Source organism: Acipenser ruthenus, chromosome 4 (assembly GCF_902713425.1).
Source record: "Acipenser ruthenus chromosome 4, fAciRut3.2 maternal haplotype, whole genome shotgun sequence".
Taxonomy (NCBI): Eukaryota; Metazoa; Chordata; class Actinopteri; order Acipenseriformes; family Acipenseridae; genus Acipenser; species Acipenser ruthenus.
This window is the reverse complement of record NC_081192.1, coordinates 76,149,537-76,170,012: the sequence shown is the minus strand read 5'-3', so window position 1 is coordinate 76,170,012 and position 20,476 is coordinate 76,149,537. Positions and strand designations below refer to the sequence as shown.

The window sequence follows — 20,476 nt, the reverse complement described above, 5'->3', positions numbered from 1 at the left end:
ATCCCTACTTTATGGCTAATAAAACAACCAGCATTAATATATATTTTTTTTAAATACACAATCAAGATACAATGTTTATACCTTATGGTACGAGTTCAGAAATCACACTTCAAATATCCATTTAGTGCAAGAGACTTTGCAACAAAAATATAAATTATAAAAAATGGAAGGCCAAAACCAAAATAGTTTTTCAGCGAAGCGGTGTACAATTGTGACTGGGTCTGTGGTACTTGGTTAATTGAATCGCTATTAGTAGCCTACATTATAAGAAAATGTTTTTATCTGTCATCTAAATGTTATTGTATGCTTTGCTAAAAAGTCATTGCACGCCACTGGTTAAACCCCATATATATACAGTATATATATATATATATATATATATATATATATATATATATATATATATATATATATATATGCATACATGCGGGAACTCAAGACATCCAGTGGTCAACCCATTACACTGCAGGGAACAAAGATCTTTCTCAAACAAACATATTGATTCTGCACCATTTCACCACAGTAATCATACTGGCCTACTTTTAAGAATCAATCACTTATAAGAATCAAATCTTCTGGGACGGATGTGATTCTTATAAACTGAGTGCACCGAATTAAATATTTTAATGGTTATCGTAAAATTAAACGTCCTTACTTGAAAACTATTACATAAATATGTTTTTACATATTTATTTTTTTGCTGAGAGATGGTACAGCTATGGCTACAGCTTTTGCATCTAAATATTTTTTATTTGGATTGAGACAATAAAAGAAAATAAAGCCTAAATTTAACACATTTCCATTCACCTTACAAATCCCACATTATCCAATGGGACAGATGCATGTTTGACTTCATCTTACCTGTGTATTTAATTTGAAAGCAACATTTTATTACTATGGCTCTGAATGGGACCAAAAAACACGAATAGCCCACATAGCTCTACCAGCTTCCAGAACCTTCGAATACAGATACAGTAGACAAAACAATGGGTCAGTTACATATGAATTTCTTATACCGAATAACAACAAAACATGGAAGTAATACATTATACATTCCCTCAAATTACACAGTCTAACATCTTTAATAGTTTATTATAAACTTGAAAGGTGTTTATAGTTGTTTTTTATTTTTATTTTGGGGGGGAGGGGGGGTCTCTTGCTATCAAAGTGCCTGCTGAGAGTAGAGGAGCTTTAAAATGGCATCATGGTGAGAGTTTGATGACTAGCGAAAGATGAGACACACAACACATGGATGAACAAAGCAACTCAGCAATCAGCTCTACACAATTCATAAACAACAACACTAGAGACATTTTCAACACAAAAAAGAAACAGCAGGTGATAAGCATAGGAGGTGTTTGGCACTGTAAATAAAAACCTTTAGAAGGGAATCGCAAAAGGTCCTTTTTTCCCTTTCTACTGTGACGGGGTCTTACATCTGCATTTATTATCCTACCCAGAAAAAAACATCTCTCTGAAAATGTATGTCTCGTAACCTGTCTCGGCTGGATTTTGTATGAACAAAGAACAGGGTCAAGCCTAGTTCAGTCATTATAAAAAATATAAGAGTCGAATGCAGTTATACTGGCCTGTATTTGGATTTAAATCTTAGAGGGAATCACCAAAGAAATAAAGTGATATTATAAATTCTAGGAGCAACTGTTAAACTGAAGTAAATTAATTGAAAGTTTATCATTATAATACCACATTTATAGGTTCAGTGCTAATTGACACTGTTTATAGTTTATAGTGATCAAAGAATAGGAATTAGACACGAAGGTATTATAAATTAATAAAATAAATGATCAACCCCTTTTTAGACAGCATGATATTTGAAACTAAAACTAATTATTTGATTTCATAAGATTAATAGTATGTTTTAAGTATTTGCTATAATAAGAAAACATATTATTTAAAAACTGACAAGTATTATTGCTTGTTCATGACTTTACTGTATTAATAAGAAGATTAAAAGCTGGAGCAGTATTTTATTTTATTGAACAACAAGACCTCTAGACATTATGATATCCATTGAATTATAGAATATAAAAGATGTTGTGTTATGTTTTGTGTTAAGTTTGTAATAATATACTATAATGTACCTTGTTGTTGATCCACTATACTATTGTCTAATGATGGTAGATGGAGTCCTTATAATGTGGTTCTTTGAAACTGCTGCAGTGAAAACGGTGCTGTAGAGAAAGGAGGGGGTCTTCTTACATTCCACGCCAGTAAAAGCTGCACGTCTTATAGATTTGGAGTGTTAAGGTTTATGGCTTAACAGACAGGTCATATATCTAAAAAGTGTTTGCACAGACTCTGGCTTTGGAAAAAACAAGAGACTGTGGAAATTGATGGCAATAGCATATACTCAAGAGTCAGTTACAGGTCAGAGCCTGGTTAGTGCATCTTTTAAGGGATAAATAATTCTAATGAAAACTATTACCACTTAAACTTAGTGAAACTAATTGACTTAAATACTGCATGAGACAATCTTTTTGTCAAATACTCTGTTAGACAATGGTATATGGAATTAAAACTGACTCATTAACAAAATGATGAAACAATATGAGGTTAAAAGAAACATACCTTTAATTTAGCAAAATATAATCAATTAGAAGATGATGTCACATATTAAGAACATCTCTTATATATAACACATATAAAAATAGTGTTTTGCATGCACCTATAACAGTAGTGTTTTTATATTATATTATAAACCAAGATCCAGGGAACTTTGGTTCACTTAACTTTTCAGATAAAGGAGGGGCTCGGAGGAAAGCAAGGAGTGAGATCATAAAGTTTGGAGTTAGACAAATATGAAGTTTTGAATTTATTGAGTATATGACACCTATTAATTCTGAAAAGTTAGTCCGGATCTTTTGAAAACTATTATTTGTAAAAGAGAAAGGAGCTGTCTCACCAGATTAATGACTGGATTTAATTGAGGCGTCCCATGTATTCCAATGATACGAAAAACCTATTTAACTCCAAAGTAATTACAATGGAGTACCACACTCATCCCAGACAGGGTAAGGTGGTCCATCTTCTGCCAACCAACACAATTGAGCTGATTTAACTCAGTTTCATTTGCCTGGTGAAAACAGTCATATTCCTTTATGATTTATATTAAAGGGAAGCATTAATCAATTACTATTTTATCTCACATGTCTTGCATGTATTGCTATAAGGGACTCACACTATGTTTAGAAGATAGGAGAACATTTGTTGAATGTGCTGAAATAGGCTGCTGGGTGTTTTTTAGTGTCGTGGTCGTGGCCAGGCCTGCAGGCTGCACGAATATATAAAGATGTATTAAAGTCTTAACGTTAATATCTGTTAAGACACTGGACTGCCCAGAACGCCTGTCAGCTGGAGATATGAAGTAGCCTGTAGCTACTCAATCCAATATTTAACCGTTAATAAACCGAAGGAGTACTGATCATACTCTGATTTGTAAAAAACACTTTAGATACATGAGTTTGTCAATTTCTTGAGTACTATATTAGTCATCTGGATATATTGCGGGTCCAGTGCATGAACAATACCCCACTAGGAGTAATACCATCTCTGTCCTCCTAACGTCTCCCCTGAGATAAGAGTGTGTGCTGAGCAAATAAAAAGAGTACGTAAGGAAATCTGAACCCGCGGATTTCGTGACAAATTAAATACGCGCATCAGCGCTTCAACCCACAGAGCCTGTGTTATTTTCTGGTCTGACGTCACCACCAAGCCAATATTGAGTTATAACCTTTTTTCTCTGAATCTGCCTTTGCCTTGCTTTGAACTTGTCTGAAGAATCATCATGCCATTCAAATAATATAACCTTTCAACTCTATTATCCTCACCCACTCTCTCTCTCTCTGTCTAAATATACTGTATGTAGAGTAGGTGGGACTAGCAGAGTTGACAAATCACTCACATGATTTGAATGGACTGAGGAAGACTGTCCCAAAACTGTCACGATACTCCAGACAAGGTCAAAGCCAGGTAAAGGCAGATTTAGAGAACATTATAATAGCCAAATATGGAAGCCGCAGAACCACTCAGAAAACACCATTTGAAGTGGCTAACTCTAAGTTTCATTCCCTTTTTCAACTGTTTATGTTAACTGACCTGAAGTGGTTCCAAATTACTCTGCATTGTTAAGTAGATTTGCAGCTTCATCTAAGGAAGTTTATTTGCTAAATTAAGCTTTTTCAACATACACTTTCTTTTTCCATAAATTGAACTTTTTATATAAACATAATAATCCATTAACGTTTGTGGGGTGCTTTGTTTATTTCACTCATGAGGATAGCCATAAACAACCCATATTTGTCCATCCTCCTTTGTGGAATAACTACAATACTTAAATCTTAGTGGGTTATTCTGGTTTAATGAATGGAAAATAAAGTGTATCTTGAAGCCTAAATTAAACTGCTGAATATGGTGAAATCAGTTTGCACCATTTTTAAAAGTAAAATTAAAATGTTATGGCTACATTTTTAAAGCTCTTTTGCAAATCAAATTTTTAGCACACACTAGTCACCAAACCTGCAACAATAAACTATTCTATAATTACAATTGGTGTTTTTTTAGAACGAAAGAAAGAAAGAAAGAAAGAAAGAAAGAAATCACACTCATGACGACTTGACTGCCTTTGAGAATAAAGGCCATACTGTTATAAAGCGAGAAACAGGCTCAAACTAAATATTGTATGCATATATTTATGTGTTTTATAAGAATCACAAAGTTTTATTTTCTTCACATTGAAGTTATAGACCATACTGGAAATGGAAAGTTATTCTACATAAAGACCAGGATATCTGCTACTGATAAAAGGTAAATCCATATTAAAACCTGAGAAAACATACTTTTTAAACAAACAAATAAACCCACACATGTTACTAAGAGAATGGGGACATACTTCAGAAAACCCAAGGTCTTCATGGAAACATGCATTCTGTCCTTCCCAAATAGACAGCTCCATCACTGCAAGAACAAGTCATGTGTGAAAAAGGAATGCTGCCAGCTTCCAAACTCACACTTGGGAGTTAGGCAGCTCACTGCAGCATATGAACAAGGCTGTTTCTTAAGTACAATTTTAAAACCCAAGATACTGGCTGTGCCACAGCAGTCCTACGTGGAGCAGTGACACTGAGGACACACACAGAATTGTGTGCATTTTAAGACAGTACAGCCATGTACTGTCTCCATTTAATAGGAACAGTATAAAATTACACAAAATGGACTTTGCAGGATATACCAGTTGGGGAATCATCCAAAAACACTATAGTTTCCTACAGCATACTGCAGAATATACTAAAGTCATTAGAGGAAACAATAGTGTTTTTGGACAACACTATAGTATTTTTTTATATGAGAATACACAAAAGCCCAATGAAAATTGTACTTACATCCATTTACTTACATGTATTTTACTGGAGAAGTGAGATGGTGGTAGAATATTCTCTTGCCACCTTAGCAAAGAAGGAGCTGTGCATCGTTTCCTTTCTAATCTCAATGGGCTTCACTGCTGGCAGTGCATGTCTACTTCACAAGATGTATGGGTCTAAACAGAACTGGAATCCCCTTGGCAATTGTGATTTTACAAAGAAGGATCTCACTGGCATCCAGCAAAATTGTTTCAGACATTAATCTAGTATGACATAATTTCATCTGGAGCATACAGTACATCCATGACCTCTTAATCTGTCCTCAACATAAGACTTGATTATCTAGTCTTTGTCTTTTTTGCAAAATAATAATAATAATAATAATAATAATAATAATAATAATAATAATAATAATAATATTAATAATAATAATAATAAGCCTGTGTTTGTTATTTTGTGTATGTACAACCAAGACCAGTTAGCATTGATCTGGTGGGCCTGTGTATTGCATAAGTTCTGTCCGTCTCCTCTTGAGCTGACTAATAGCCTGAATAATGCACCATAGGCACCTAAAACGTAATTAATGATGTCTAGTGTGTTATTGCATACCCAGTACCTTAACTTATCAGCATATACAGGATTTATTTATATTTCATTGTACTGTTTGTACAACACAATATAATTGCAGACAAAAGAAAATCACAAACATTTAATACATCTATATTCGAATCTGCTATATATATTTTTTTATCTTGTATTCAATCACTTCCCTCCCCTTTCTGCTGGCAAGCTTTAAGCAGTGGTTCCTTTCCACCTCCCTTTTCATCTCCCACAGCTAGACCAGGTCTGTCAAATCAGATCAAACTCTCCCACCGTTTGTTCGGTTGAGCGGCAGTGCAGACATCCCAGGAGAATCACCGACGTTCGCTTTGACGCTAATTATTTTAACAGCAGATGACACTACTGCAAAACGGTTCCTAGTACCCTGGGCTGAGTCCCTTCAGTTAAAATGTATTAATCCAGTTTATTAACACATTCTTATTTGGATTATATTTATTTAAGATACGCCATTTGTGGACACATGCAGTAGGCCCTGGTGCCTGTAGTGTCTTGCGTTGCCTCTGATGAAGCTATTGACTTAATACAGTAAATATGCTGTCCTTCCTTCCTTTTGAGTAAGCTGTGGAAATCACTGTAATACCACTTGGTGCTACATGTAAATTGTGTGTTTTTGTTGTATTTAAATAAAGTTGAATTATTCTGAATTTAAGTTTGGAAGGGGTGGGGTTAATTCTACGTGGGGAATGTGGCTGGGTCTTGATTGAATAATAGATCACCAATCAAGTCCCAGCCACATGGCATGAAAGAGAGGCCAAACCCTTTGTTGGAGGAGTTTGAAAAGAGAGGGTTCAGTGAAGGCAAACGTCCAGCCTACTAGTACGGAGTGTTTTGTTCAGATGTTTTGTTTTGTTTAAACTGTTTATCCGGTCCAGTGTTTGTTTTGTTTTTGTAAACATAGGTGCGCCTCCACACTTTAACTGCAGCTCTCTGTTTCTGAGTCTCCCTCCTGCCGGTAACCAGCCTGCCAACAACGCTACCCTTTCACAGTGTTACATTTGAACATCTCAACCAAACCACAGAAAATTCATAATAGGTACATGTTGGCTTGTTACTTCTTGATATCAAGGGACTCCTTTCTTTCTAAATGTTTCTCCTCCTTCTGATTATTATTTGAGGGTTTGCTGTCAGGCTCCAAAGGCACTGTGGTCACCAACTCATTTCTTTTAATGGTTAGTGGCAAAGAAAATCAATACCAGTATAAAGCCTGCATGCTGTTGCCTCAAGGCAACATAATATAACTTTGTCACTATCACCCCCCGGTATAAAAATATTTAAGTTTCAATGCATAATGCTGCTTGTAGGCAACATATTTTACAATCCCATAAAACCATGGATCAGTATGATGCAATGTGAGGAAGTGGGACATCCTTTCAGGAAGCTGGACCCCAAAAGCACATGGTGTGTTAATGAAGTGAGAAACTTAACATTTTAATGTCTTTTTTGATGGCTTGATACATACAACACATATTTTTTATGTTTATGAAACACCAAAGACACACATAGTTGTGTTTTGATATATTGTTAATTTCTGCCTGTATTTTAATTTGATTTTGTTGCCTCAAAGCTACACTGTGAAGTTTACTGGAAAGTAGATGCTGACTATATGTTGCTTGAAAGCTACATTGTGCAATGGGAGTAAACTTAAAACCAATGTAAAACATTATATAGATAAATATTTTCAGTCAATTATGTCAATTACGTCAATTATATTGTTGTTGATGCCTATCAGTCTGGAAAAGGGTTACAAAGCCATTTCTAAGGCTCTGGGGCTCCACCGAACCACAGTCAGAGCTATATTGTCCAAATGGAGAAAGTTTGGGACAGTAGTGAATCTTCCCAGGAGTGGCCATCCTGCCAAAATCTCTCCAAGAGCAAGGAGGAAAATCGTCCAGGAAGTCACAAAGAACCCTAGAACAACATCAAGGGATCTGCAGGCCTCTCTCGCCTCGGCTAAGGTCAGTGTTCATGACTCCACCATCAGAAAGACACTGGGCAAAAATGGGATTCATGGCAGAGTAGCAAGGCGGAAACCATTGCTCACTAAGAAGAACATGAATGCTCATCTCAAGTTTGCCAAAAAGCACCTGGATGATCCTCAAGAGTTCTGGAACAATGTTCTATGGACAGATGAGTCAAAAGTTGAACTTTTTGGCCGACATGGGCCCCGTTATGTCTGGCGAAAACCAAACACTGCATTCCACAGTAAGAACCTCATACCAACGGTCAAGCATGGTGGTGGTAGTGTCATGGTTTGGGGATGCTTTGCTGCATCAGGACCTGGACGCCTTGCCATCATTGAAGGAACCATGAATTCTGCTCTGTATCAGAGAATTCTACAGGAGAATGTCAGGCCATCCGTCTGTGAGCTGAAGCGCAGCTGGGTCATGCAGCAAGACAATGATCCGAAACACACAAGCAAGTCTACATCAGAACGGTTGAAGAACAAAACAGTTTAAGTTTTGGAATGGCCTAGTCAAAGTCCAGACCTAAACCCCATTGAGATGTTGTGGCAGGGGGCATTGGGTGTTGCATAACTTTCTTTAATAAATAAATTAAATATGTATAAACTTTTTGTGTTATTTGTTCACTCAGGGTCCCTTTTATCTAATGTTAGGTTTTGGTTGAAGATCTGATAACATTCAGTGTCAAAAATATGCAAAAATGCAGAAAATCTGACAAATACTTTTTCACGGCACTGTATATATATAGTTTCAGAAAGCCCTAAATAACAGGAAACAAGAGGAATACACTTTTTATAAAAAGGCATGCAATAGAGGGTTAACTATTTAAAAAGAGTAAGTGTTGCCACAAATAACGTACCTGTCATTGTTCTTTTCATTGTTAACATTCTGAAAACTTTTTACACTGATAACTTTAAAATCTGTTTCAAAGCTCTTTTCAAAATGTCTGTTCTAGTGCACTGATAGTGTAAGGATTATTGCCCACATTGTCAAACAGGTAACACAGCAATAATGATCCATGTTGTGGTACGGAACAGAAAAGCCAGAGCACTTTTTTTTTTTTTAAATCGCTCTTCCTGCAGTGATTTAGAGAACAGATCTCAAACCCCAGTGCACTCGAGCGGACACTTTGAAAAGAGCTTTGAAACAGACTTTAAAGTTATATTAAGTCTAAAAAATTGTCAGGATGTTAACAATGAAAAAAAATGATAGGTATGTTATTTAAACAGTTGTTGCAACATGTGGGGACGTATAACGCTATATTTTTCTGAAACCCCCCTACTTACTCTTTAAAGAAATTATATACAGTTTGGTATTCATAAAACTGGTCTAGACTGTTGATAAACTGCAAAAAGTCTGGGAAAGTTTCATGAAAACATTATTCAGTTAATCAAACAAGTATATAACAGTCCCTCCTCCTAGTCTATACATTTGTGTCATAGACTTTTCACGATTAATTGATTAATCAAATATCGATACCATAGTTTTTATTTTGGAATCCTCAAACATTCATTGTTCTGGTGCCTTATTTTGAGCCTCAATAATATGCACATGCATGTTTTTTTGCATTTGAAGGCTTTTGTGAAGAGAATACTTGTAATATTTTTTTTTTTTGCTATAAATAATAAATTATTCTCAATGCATCAATTATTGTCGCTAATAATTTCACAGCTACAGTTTTGCATTACTTTCTTATTATCTGCATGCTTTCGCACATTGAATTAAACTAATTATCTACTGCAAAAACCAGGAGAGCATCACTTTATTTTACCCAAGCAAACTGAATTTTAGTGAATGGTAATTAGTTTGATAATTGACAATATTATGGTTTCTTTATTTTTTGTTAGTTTGTCCAAATGTCTTTACAGTTCCAGCAGTAGATAATTTTTAAGCCTGTCTTGCTATTACTCAGGCTGAGACCAAGAGTAAATCAATCACTGGTTGCACAAGTGTTTTCATTACATCTGAATGTCTCTATGAGTTATCCAGTCTGTTTAGTTTTGTGAAAGACTGTTATGTGAAAAAAGGAAGCAGCAATTGATTAATACATTATTTCACAGGCCACTGGCTATGCGAACACTGCTTGCTTTTCAGCACGGACCTTCACATTATTCACAATTGTTGAATTTGCATGGGTTTGTGTACAACAAGAATACAAGCTAACAATTTCTGTTATCTGATTTGTTGTCTTTAACCTGATGACAAATTGTTCATATTTCTAACATTAAACACACCCCAAGTCAATTCAGTGTAGTTAGAACAGCTGTACTAAACAGTATAAACCGGTACAGATGTGTTTCAAAAAGTGTATGTTTTAATTGGTTCAAATTATGAGAAGCAGTTTGAGCCTTCAATAGTGCAACCAACCAGGTGTATTACAACAACATACAATCGTGGTGGTAGCACTTTAGATAACAAGGTATAAATAGACGTGGGTAATTATCAAGGATTCCTGCCCTTACACTTGTGTACAAGCTAACAGTAACTACTCTATAATTACCTAAAACAGGCCTTGCTGTTACCTAATGCAATAACATGGTAACACCATGACACAGACCATTGTCATGCAATTACACACTTTTACATGCTAGTTACCATGTAAGAGCATGAACCACCGATAGTTACACTGTTATTACCATGTTATTACATGGTTGTGTTTACCCTGTAATCCAACAATGCTACTGCAATTGCATTTCACATAATCTTATCCACCCTGGACAGCTAGCTCTTAATAAAAAGAATAGTTTTCACTGCATAAACGCACTCTCATTGGTGGAGGGAGGGGTACACAAGGTCTACAAGCAATGGGGGCAGCAGGTTCATTTTTACTGGCTGCACGAGAAAACCAGCTGGGAGCTCCCACTCTTAGCATAGCAGACAGCACAATTGTCTGAACCAGGACAATTTGGTCAGATCCTCGCTACCTCTATGTAATACCATTTCTTCATTACCCCTGTACTAGATCATCCAAATACATTGCATTTTCATTTCTGGAAATACTGGGGGCTGTTAATGGTTGGTAGGCCGAAGTTAATTTTCTGTAAGGCTAGATCTCTTGTAATGAGCATACCTTTGTAGAAAAAGTTCAAATTCAGTGAAAAAGTTCAAATTCAGTATATATCTAAATATAGATATATATCTATATATCTATATATCTATGTAATGCTTACATACAACTATGATTCTTTTGTTGTTGTGCCTCACATTTTCAATTGCAAAAAAAAAAGTTTAAGTTACATTAATACAAAAAAAGACTGAAACATTTGGTAACATTTTTCAAAGAATGATGTTAATCTGAAAAACTGGTAAAAATAGGGACCTAATGTGACTGGAGCTCAATAAACCAGTACAGGTACTACATTCAACTGACGAATAAGCTAGGACCTCCCATGCCTTTTCTCTTATGAAATGCCAGATTCTGATCCAGGTGTCACCGTGGGTAGTATACTGACCTAACTATGTAAATATTTAAACATGGAACGCTGTACTTTTGTACTGTGGACAGCCAGAGTATTACAAACATTACAGTACAAACATGAAGGCAATACAATGCAAGAAACAACAGTGACGAGATACAGCATTGTGTTCATACTGAACAGTGGCTTTACCGCATGATGCACTGTTTGGTTAATGCAAAAAAAAACCAAAAAACACTGTGCTACACAATCAGAACACTTGAAATGCCCCAGCCACGTTTTTACCTCCATTTATAATAATAATAATAATAATAATAATAATAATAATAATAATAAACTTTATTTTGTATAGCGCCCTTAAAAGCAATCATCTCAAAGCGCTTCACAATTAATAGTACAGAAATAAAATACAAAGATTATACATAAAAAGCACAAGGAAATAAAACAATCATAAAAATAATAAAATCGCCTTTCTAAAAAAGTAAGTCTTTAAATTAGCTTTAAAAGCACTCAAAGAAGCTGAGTCCTTGATCTCTAGTTGAATTGAGTTCCATAATTTGGGGGCATAACAACAGAAGGCCCTGTCACCCATAGAGCGCAGGCGAACAGGCGGGACACACAGCAGTCTGAGATCAGCAGAGCGGAGGTTGCGAGTGGGAGTGTAAAAAGATAAAAGATCTGACAGATAAGTCGGAGCTAGCCCATGAAGAGCCTTATATGTCAGCATTAAAATTTTAAAATCAATTCTGAACCTGATAGGCAGCCAGTGCAAGGCCTCCAAGACAGGAGTAATGTGATCTCTTGAGCGGGACCGAGACAAAATTCTGGCTGCAGAGTTTTGGACAAATTGAATTTTAGTGAGGCTGCTATTAGACACCCCAGCGAGCAGGGCGTAGTATTTATTAGAATAAGCTTTCCCTTTCCATCAAAATTTGAATAAACTTCAAATGGATACATTTGAAAGACCTCATATCAAATAAGCACTCAGCACGTCTTCCTAAGCAGCAACAACAGAACCAGGTACGTCAGGAAAGTGCTGCTAAAATTGACCTTTAAAGTACTAAGTGTCAATAAACAAACCAGAATATGTATAGAAGTGACATCAGTGAATTGGATACAAATAACTTTCAAAATGAGTTACATAATCATGCACGGATTGGTAGGTTCTGATAACTTTAAATTTCATTACAGTTGGCTTGACAGGTTAAAAAATAAATCACAAACACAGCACAAGATCCTCCACTGTATTGCCAATACCGGAGATATGCATCTTCGCTGCCAACAACTAATACCAATCCAGAATATCACAATATAAATTCTGCTGCCAGTTATGCAAAGTTTATTGTCATGCCCAAGATCATTTGAGAAACGTGATCTGGATTCACACACCTGAAGCAGAACTCCGTGCAGATCTTCATACAGTGAACTTTCTCTGCTGGCCAACAGATAACGCTGCAAGATCTGAAAGATAAACAAGAAATAGATTTAATTTAAGATAGCCACAGATCAAAGACAGAACCGTCAACTAGTTGCTTTTTAAAAAATTAAAAATAAACTGAATGTGTACTGGATTTTACTGTGGAGAAGGGTGGTTATAAGGGTACTATATGCCCATACTAAGAATCTCTAGACCTGGCACATGCCATCTGACAAATAAACAAGCTATTAAACAAGACAAGTGCAGCCAAGAGCTAACACGCATGTAAACACACTTTCAGGCCCATTGGTTTCATGGACCTTAACATTGAATCTGCCCGCCTCTGTGACCCAGTTGCAAACACCATTTATATTTTACAGGAATGATTTGGGTTCCTGCTTGTACCACATTTTACAGGCAGATGGAAGTGCCCACCGACATACGGATGCTCAGTGGCAGAGTTGGGATTTGAACCCACAATCCCCTGGGCCCCATTCCTTATCTCTACTCACTCACTTAAACAGACTCCTTTGCTCCACTGGAGCACCGTAGCTTGTTTTTTTCCCTTTATGACAATCACACTGTGACAGGCGTTCTGTTACTGTGTGGGTATCCACTGATAGACGAGAGAGACACAGATGGTTTGACGCTGAAACGCCACACAGGCGTGCAGGTTTTATTAACAATTACATATATTGCAGGCAGTTGCAGTGGTACGTGGCCGCCACTAGGGTACCAGCAACGTACACACAGCCAGTGATGTGCACAGGAGGGAGGGGCTGGGTAGGCTTATGCCCCTGCCTTTATGCCCCAACAGTACCCTTTTTCTTAATCATAAAAATATTGCGATGCTTGAAAAAAGAGCCAATTTTTCTCAATGAGCACCTGCCCTTTTAATGTCCGCTGCATGTTACTGCACACAACTGTACATAATCACAAAATACAAAACAAAACACAGTTAAAAAATAGCTAAGAAATAAAAGGTGGCCAATCTCAGGCCGTGCGCTACTCCCGCTACACAGGGAGGTCCTGCACCAGGAACCTTCTTCCTAACAAACTAAACTATACTGTGGTGGGTTTAAAATCCCTTTTATTAATCCCTACATTAACATTGGAGTTATCCTGGCATACACATGGTGATAACCTCCAAACACACACAGAACCCCAGTATACACATGGTGATAACTTCCAAACACACACAGAACCCCCATATACACACGTGATAACCTCCAAACACAAACAGAACCCCAGTATACACACGGTGATAACCCCCAAACACAAACAGAACCCCGGTATACACACGTGATAACCTCCAAACACAAACAGAACCCCGGTATACACACGGTGATAACCCCCAAACACAAACAGAACCCCCGTATACACACGGTGATAACCTCCAAACACACACAGAACCCCCGTATACACACGGTGATAACCTCCAGACACACACAGAACCCCGGTATACACACGGTGATAACCTCCAAACACACACAGAACCCCCATATGCACACGTGATAACCTCCAGACACACACAGAACCCCGGTATACACACGGTGATAACCTCCAAACACAAACAGAACCCCGGTATACACACGGTGATAACCTCCAAACACACACAGAACCCCGGTATACACACGGTGACAACCTCCAGACACACACAGAACCCCGGTATACACACGGTGATAACCTCCAGACACACACAGAACCCCGGTATACACACGGTGACAACCTCCAAACACACACAGAACCCCGGTATACACACGGTGACAACCTCCAGACACACACAGAACCCCGGTATACACACGGTGATAACCTCCAGACACACACAGAACCCCGCTATACACACGGTGATAACCTCCAAACACACACAGAACCCCCATATGCACACGTGATAACCTCCAAACACACACAGAACCCCGGTATACACACGGTGATAACCTCCAAACACACACAGAACCCCCATATACACACGGTGATAACCTCCAGACACACACAGAACCTCGGTATACACACGCTGATAACCTCCAAACACACACAGAACCCCCATATACACACGGTGATAACCTCCAGACACACACAGAACCCCCATATACACACGGTGATAACCTCCAAACACACACAGAACCCCGGTATACACGCAGCATTCTTTTGGTTGCTCACCCTAGATATACATGTGGCCTTGAGCTTGTAAACAAAGCACAGATTAAATGGAGAACAAAGGATTGGCTTTCTGGGCCCTTTTTAACACTAGAACCGCAGAGATTTTGGACTACATACAACCGCCACACCCGCAAAATTTTAAAACGGCTTCGATATGAAAATGAAAAACAAACAATCGGAAACAACTTAATATTTTTATTTATGAACATCATACATAACATTTTCAGAGCAGAAACACCGTATTTTCATTGAAAATTTAACTTTTTTCTTATTTTTTCAAAAAGAGCACATATACATAAACATGAAAAACTGAAATAAAATTAACTTTACGCAATAAACTTCTGTGTAGACAGGTGTAGAAAGCTGTATGCACATATAAAATTATAAAACATAAATAACTAGTTATAAAAATAGCATAAAACAAAAATATAACATAACTTATGCAACGTGAAAGCGCTTTGAGTGAAACAGAGTTTCAAAGGCTGTCTGTCTGTTCAGAGTTCTATTACAGCTTTCTAAGCACAATCTATGCTGAAAACACACTTTTCAACTGCAAGTGAATGCATAGGACCCCTATAGTCAAATCCCAATCAAGGGAAAGATCCTCTGAGTCTCCTTGTGTTCCATTTAAAAACTTTTGGACAGCTCTGTCTCCGCACCATGAGTGTTCCAGTATACATAACTAAAAATCCCAGAGAGAGCCATGGGCACACATTGCATTATAAAACAATCTAATTATGATTGGTGTAATTGGAGGCCATCGAGCTGGCAATCCTCTCTTTTGCCACTGACTTGCCACAGACTTGCCTTTTCACAATGGGCGCAGACATCAAAAGTTCTGTTTTTATTGCATTTAGCAACCTGGCATTGTCTTTTATTCCGTGTGCGTGGGTGCAGGGCTGGCTGAAGGTTGAGGGGCATTTGCCAGCCGGCTTTCGTGTCTCTCATCAAAATGTTTCTGCCGTAGCTCCAGGGCTAGCTGCAAAGTGATGTCCCTCCGAGTGATTGTGTTGCCGGTGCACTCCTTGTACAAAACCAAAGCTTTGATAGCTGCCAGGTCGAAAATATTAACACAGAAACAGCCACAGGCCACCTGCGAGTACCACCTTTGACAGAATATACAGCCGTGCCATTTGATCCAGTATATCCACACCGTACTTTATTGCATTGTAAAATGCAACAGTCTCTGGCTTTTGTTTAGCATCAGTCCCAATGGTCACTGATTTGTGCAGAGCTTAGAATATGCACATTTTTAAAATTGTTTTGGGTGGCACAGTCGTTCTGCCTGAGAAATATAGTGTTGATAATAATAATAATATATGATGTGTAGAATGACTTTGATAAGTGTTTCAAGCACTCTACAGGATTATAATACGTTATTTCACAATGACGTTGATTTTATTACAAAGCCCAGACTAAATTGTCGGCTATATTGTATTGATTTTAATATGCTGCATAAACTGCGGGTGTGGCGGTTGAAGAAGCAAGTGTTTATAACTTATTTAAAATTGAATTGCAAAAGCCGTTAAAAAAGCGTCTATGGCGGTGCAAATGTTAAAGGCCAGGGTTAATTAACAATCAATCAGTCGATTAACATCTGGCCACATGCTGCCACTAGATTTCAATTAGGCAGGGAGAGAAGTCTAACCTCCCAGCCCTACCATATCTAGCACACACTTTGTTTGCAAAATTAAACAATTTTTAATTATAAGTCAAACAAAACCCTATTTTCTTTATAAACCCAAAACAAATATACATTATTTACAGGGCCAGGCCTCAGCCCTGCCCCATACACCCTTATCCTACAATGCATTTATTAAAAAGGTGTGGCCACTTCATGTTCATTAATCATCACTTATCCTGAAAAGAAGAGCGAGAGACAAATGTCACTTCATATACTGTTTTACTCGAGCAAAGCTTTTATTTTGTGTATAAATTTGTATTTAATGAGGCTTGAAAGAGATGATTGCCAGCTCGATGGCCTCCAATTACACCAATCATAATTAGATTGTTTTATAATGCAATGTGTGCCTATGGCTCTCTCTGGGAGTTTTAGTTATGTGTACTGGAACACTCATGATGCGGAGACAGAGCTGTCCAAAAGTTTTTAAATGGAACACAAGGAGACACAAAGGTTCTTTCCCTTGATTGGGATTTGACTTGCATTCTGATGCTTAATAAACACAGAGTCTTACCTACAGTCAATGGGCCTTAGAGGGAGTGGGTTCTAAGTTGTTTACTTCTTACACTATAACTGATCAGGGTTACTGCTTTACAGGAAATTATAGTTTTGAGGTTGCTTAAAATTATATTCGTTAGGATCAACATGAATTCTCTCATTTGGTTATCCATTATTCAGGAGAAATCTCTCTTAGAGATGGATTTCCTCAGGTGACCCAGTCCCAATGACATGCAGAAGGGCACGCAGGTTTTTTTCCCAGCCATGTGTAAGGTATATTGGTCCTCAAATATCTGGACTTTGCCTGCACCTTAAAAAAATTAAGTAGACTTCAAATATGTTGGTAATCTTGCTGTACATCTTTAAAAAAAAACAACATGTTGAGTTTGATAAAGTTGATGCAGCATTGTATTTAAATTTAAAGTCTGAAGACAAATTACTTCCTGCTGATTGGTTGTCTTGGGTGGTGTTTAAAACTGGAGCCGCCTTTCTCTGCCTTTTGTGTTTCATCACCTCTGCCCCATCATAGAGCAATTGTAGCTTTGTGTTCAAACCACTAGCCTGTGACCTTAGATACAATAACAATCTCACAGATTGCTGCTAGTGATTGCAGTTGGAAAAAGTGAAAATACAGAGATGCACAGACAACCTTACCACTCTTCTTTTCTTCACTATTAAAGGACCTAATCCTCAATCAACTCATAGGACACTGGTTTGATGAGTGAAAACAGGTTCACGTACTGTAACATTACCATAGACAGACATTAAGACATTAATTGATTGTTTGATTTAACCCTTCGATTATTTTCACTAATTGATGACATTCAATGACATTGTGAAGAGCATAACTGAGTCCCTTTATTCATCTGTCTATTCTGTATTCAATATACTGCTTTACTTTACCAGAGTTCTTATATATAGTTACTGACAAACCTTCGTCATATATTTGAACTTTTGAAGTTACCCAAGTAATTTGAGACTACCATACTCCTTAGGTCAAACCTAGGGGATGATGCTCTTAACTTATTTAACACCCTGAATCTTCACGACACAAGTAAGACCACATACAGTAGATCTTGCACTGTCTCGGTATCAGCAGATCAAGTTCTATTACATTACCAGATCTCTTGAGGACCCTCTGTGCTTACATGACTGGCAGTTTTAGGATTTTTTTCTGCCTCCATACCAGCAAGAAGCTATCCTGCCACTATCTGCTTGGTGAAGGTAAATAATTACGCAACTACACAGTGTTATGTTATGAACTAAATACTTACTACTGTACCTCTAAATAACATTTACACTTTCCAGTTAATTTATTTGAAATGTACCGATAGATCCAACATACTTTCATAAAGGGGTGATGATAGCACAAAACAAGTACCAGAGGGTCGTTATACAGTAGTCTCCGGCATAGAGAACACCCCTCTGGAAGTAAGCAAAGTGTTCTCTTAGCCGAAGTGTTCTCTAAAGAGTTGACCACCAGACACAATAAATATTTATTACTTGTCATGACGCACATGCATCAACATGCATCAATGTTAATAAACTTTAATAATAAAGTAACAGACAAACTAACGTTAATAAACTAACTGTCAAACTAAATTAGCACAACACCCATACACATGTTAAAAAATGCAGCAGCAGCTCTAGATGAATTATGAATAACTGTGCAGGAGCAATATTCAACACATGCACAAAATTATTTAACAGAATGGTGAAGCAACTCTCCAGAACAGAAAACACCAAATTGCTTGGGGTCATGTGTCTGATTCAGGCTTTTTTCAGAGCTCGAACAATTTCCAACTTTTTGTAGCAAGAGAAACTGTGGCGCATTTCCTCATTTGCTTACATGCCATTGTCTAGCGATGAGGTGTACTCTTGGAAATCAGAATACAAAACGAGGCAATAATATGACGCCGGTTCTGGAAAGATTGAATAAACCAATCAGTCTACCTCAAGACACTCTCGCGATGATAAGTCACTTTTGAAAAGATTGAATAAACCATTTGAATTTAAGTGTGATGATGATGATGATGATGATGAGTTACCAGGTTAAGTATACAAACTGTCAGCAACTGTTTAAATCAATATAGGTCTAAAATTAAGAAAATGAAGGTGTCCTTTTGCATTAGCATTTGTTTTTTTTTAATAATGTTGGCTAAAACAATATGCCCATTTTTTAAGCTTCATAATGTAGCATGTGTTGGTGTTGCTCTAGTGTAGCCAATTAGGCTAGGGCTGGCTTTTTTATTTTATTTTATTTTTTTTAGCTTTTTTAGCTTTTTAATGATATTAACAGATTAATCACCACCTACAGTCAATGAGGTGTTCTTTATTAAACAGTATGCTGATGGATGACACTGAAGGGTAAAGCACTGAATGAACCGCATAGAGTAGAATGAAGGGGGAGGTGCACTTGCCAGTTCTCTTCCCACCTGCCCTTTTTATATGACTCCCCTATGAAATGGCAGAGGCTCCTATTTAGAATTGACAGCTGTATACGAAGACATGATAGCAAGAAGATACAAATGTTGGTGCTTGCTTTGAACAGCTATCAAAAGGAGCTCTTGCAAAATGAACCCAAAATAGCGAAAGGATATATAAGCCTATATCTTCTATTTTTATTCTAATCTTAGCTGTGTTTCTGTAGGACCTTAGGAGTGATTAAAGGGTTAAACTTGTGTATAATTGCACAGTACCTACAAATTGTAACATGAAGATGAAAAAGGGAGTAGGACTGGGATCGTAACCATAGCAACAAAAGGTGATATATTAATAGACTGGCCTGGTCCCCATAACAACGTAGATAACATGAGGCCTAAAGTGACTCCAGAAACTGGTCTCCTGTTTTGTAATTGGAAGCAACTGATATCAGTATAGGTTTGTAAAGAGGCCTCAAAGTCAGGGGCAGCTGTGTGTTTGGACAAAATTGCCTTAGACAAAGGGAAGAGCAGCGAAGAACAACTGAAAATACCAGCTGCAAGTACCACCCAGCAAACACCCTAAATAATTAAATAACTTGGAAGAAAAATCTAATATTGTTCAACTGACTTAAAAAGGAACTATATTAACCAGAATCACATTGAGGAAAGGAAAGTTAATAATGAATGAATTCATTAATGAACTGGGTTGTCTGACCGGGAAAGGTCAGCTACACATAAAGAAATAATGTCCTTATAAATAAAGCCAAATGATGGACCTCGCTCTCATCTTGCTTCTGGACCAATTCTGTGAAATAAATTGAGCATTCTCCAATTAAACTAAAGAATAGAAAAGATTTACAGAAACTATACTTGTGGAATGTAATAAATGTGTATTTTCAGAAAGGTTGATGTTCATGAAAT

The 20,476-nt window shown here is 37.2% G+C and overlaps 1 protein-coding gene across 9 annotated transcripts in view; it reads right to left on the bottom strand.

Moving 5' to 3' along the window:
- Positions 1–20,476, bottom strand: part of LOC117400384 (poly(rC)-binding protein 3-like) — a 311,376-nt gene that overhangs the window by 174,545 nt on the left and 116,355 nt on the right. For all 9 annotated transcript variants that reach the window (XM_059022802.1, XM_059022803.1, XM_034000260.3 and 6 more), the window contains exon 2: positions 12,766–12,837. In XM_059022802.1, coding sequence (XP_058878785.1) covers positions 12,766–12,794 — 29 coding nt within the window. In that variant the 5' untranslated portion in view covers positions 12,795–12,837. The remainder of the gene's footprint in view (positions 1–12,765; positions 12,838–20,476) is intronic.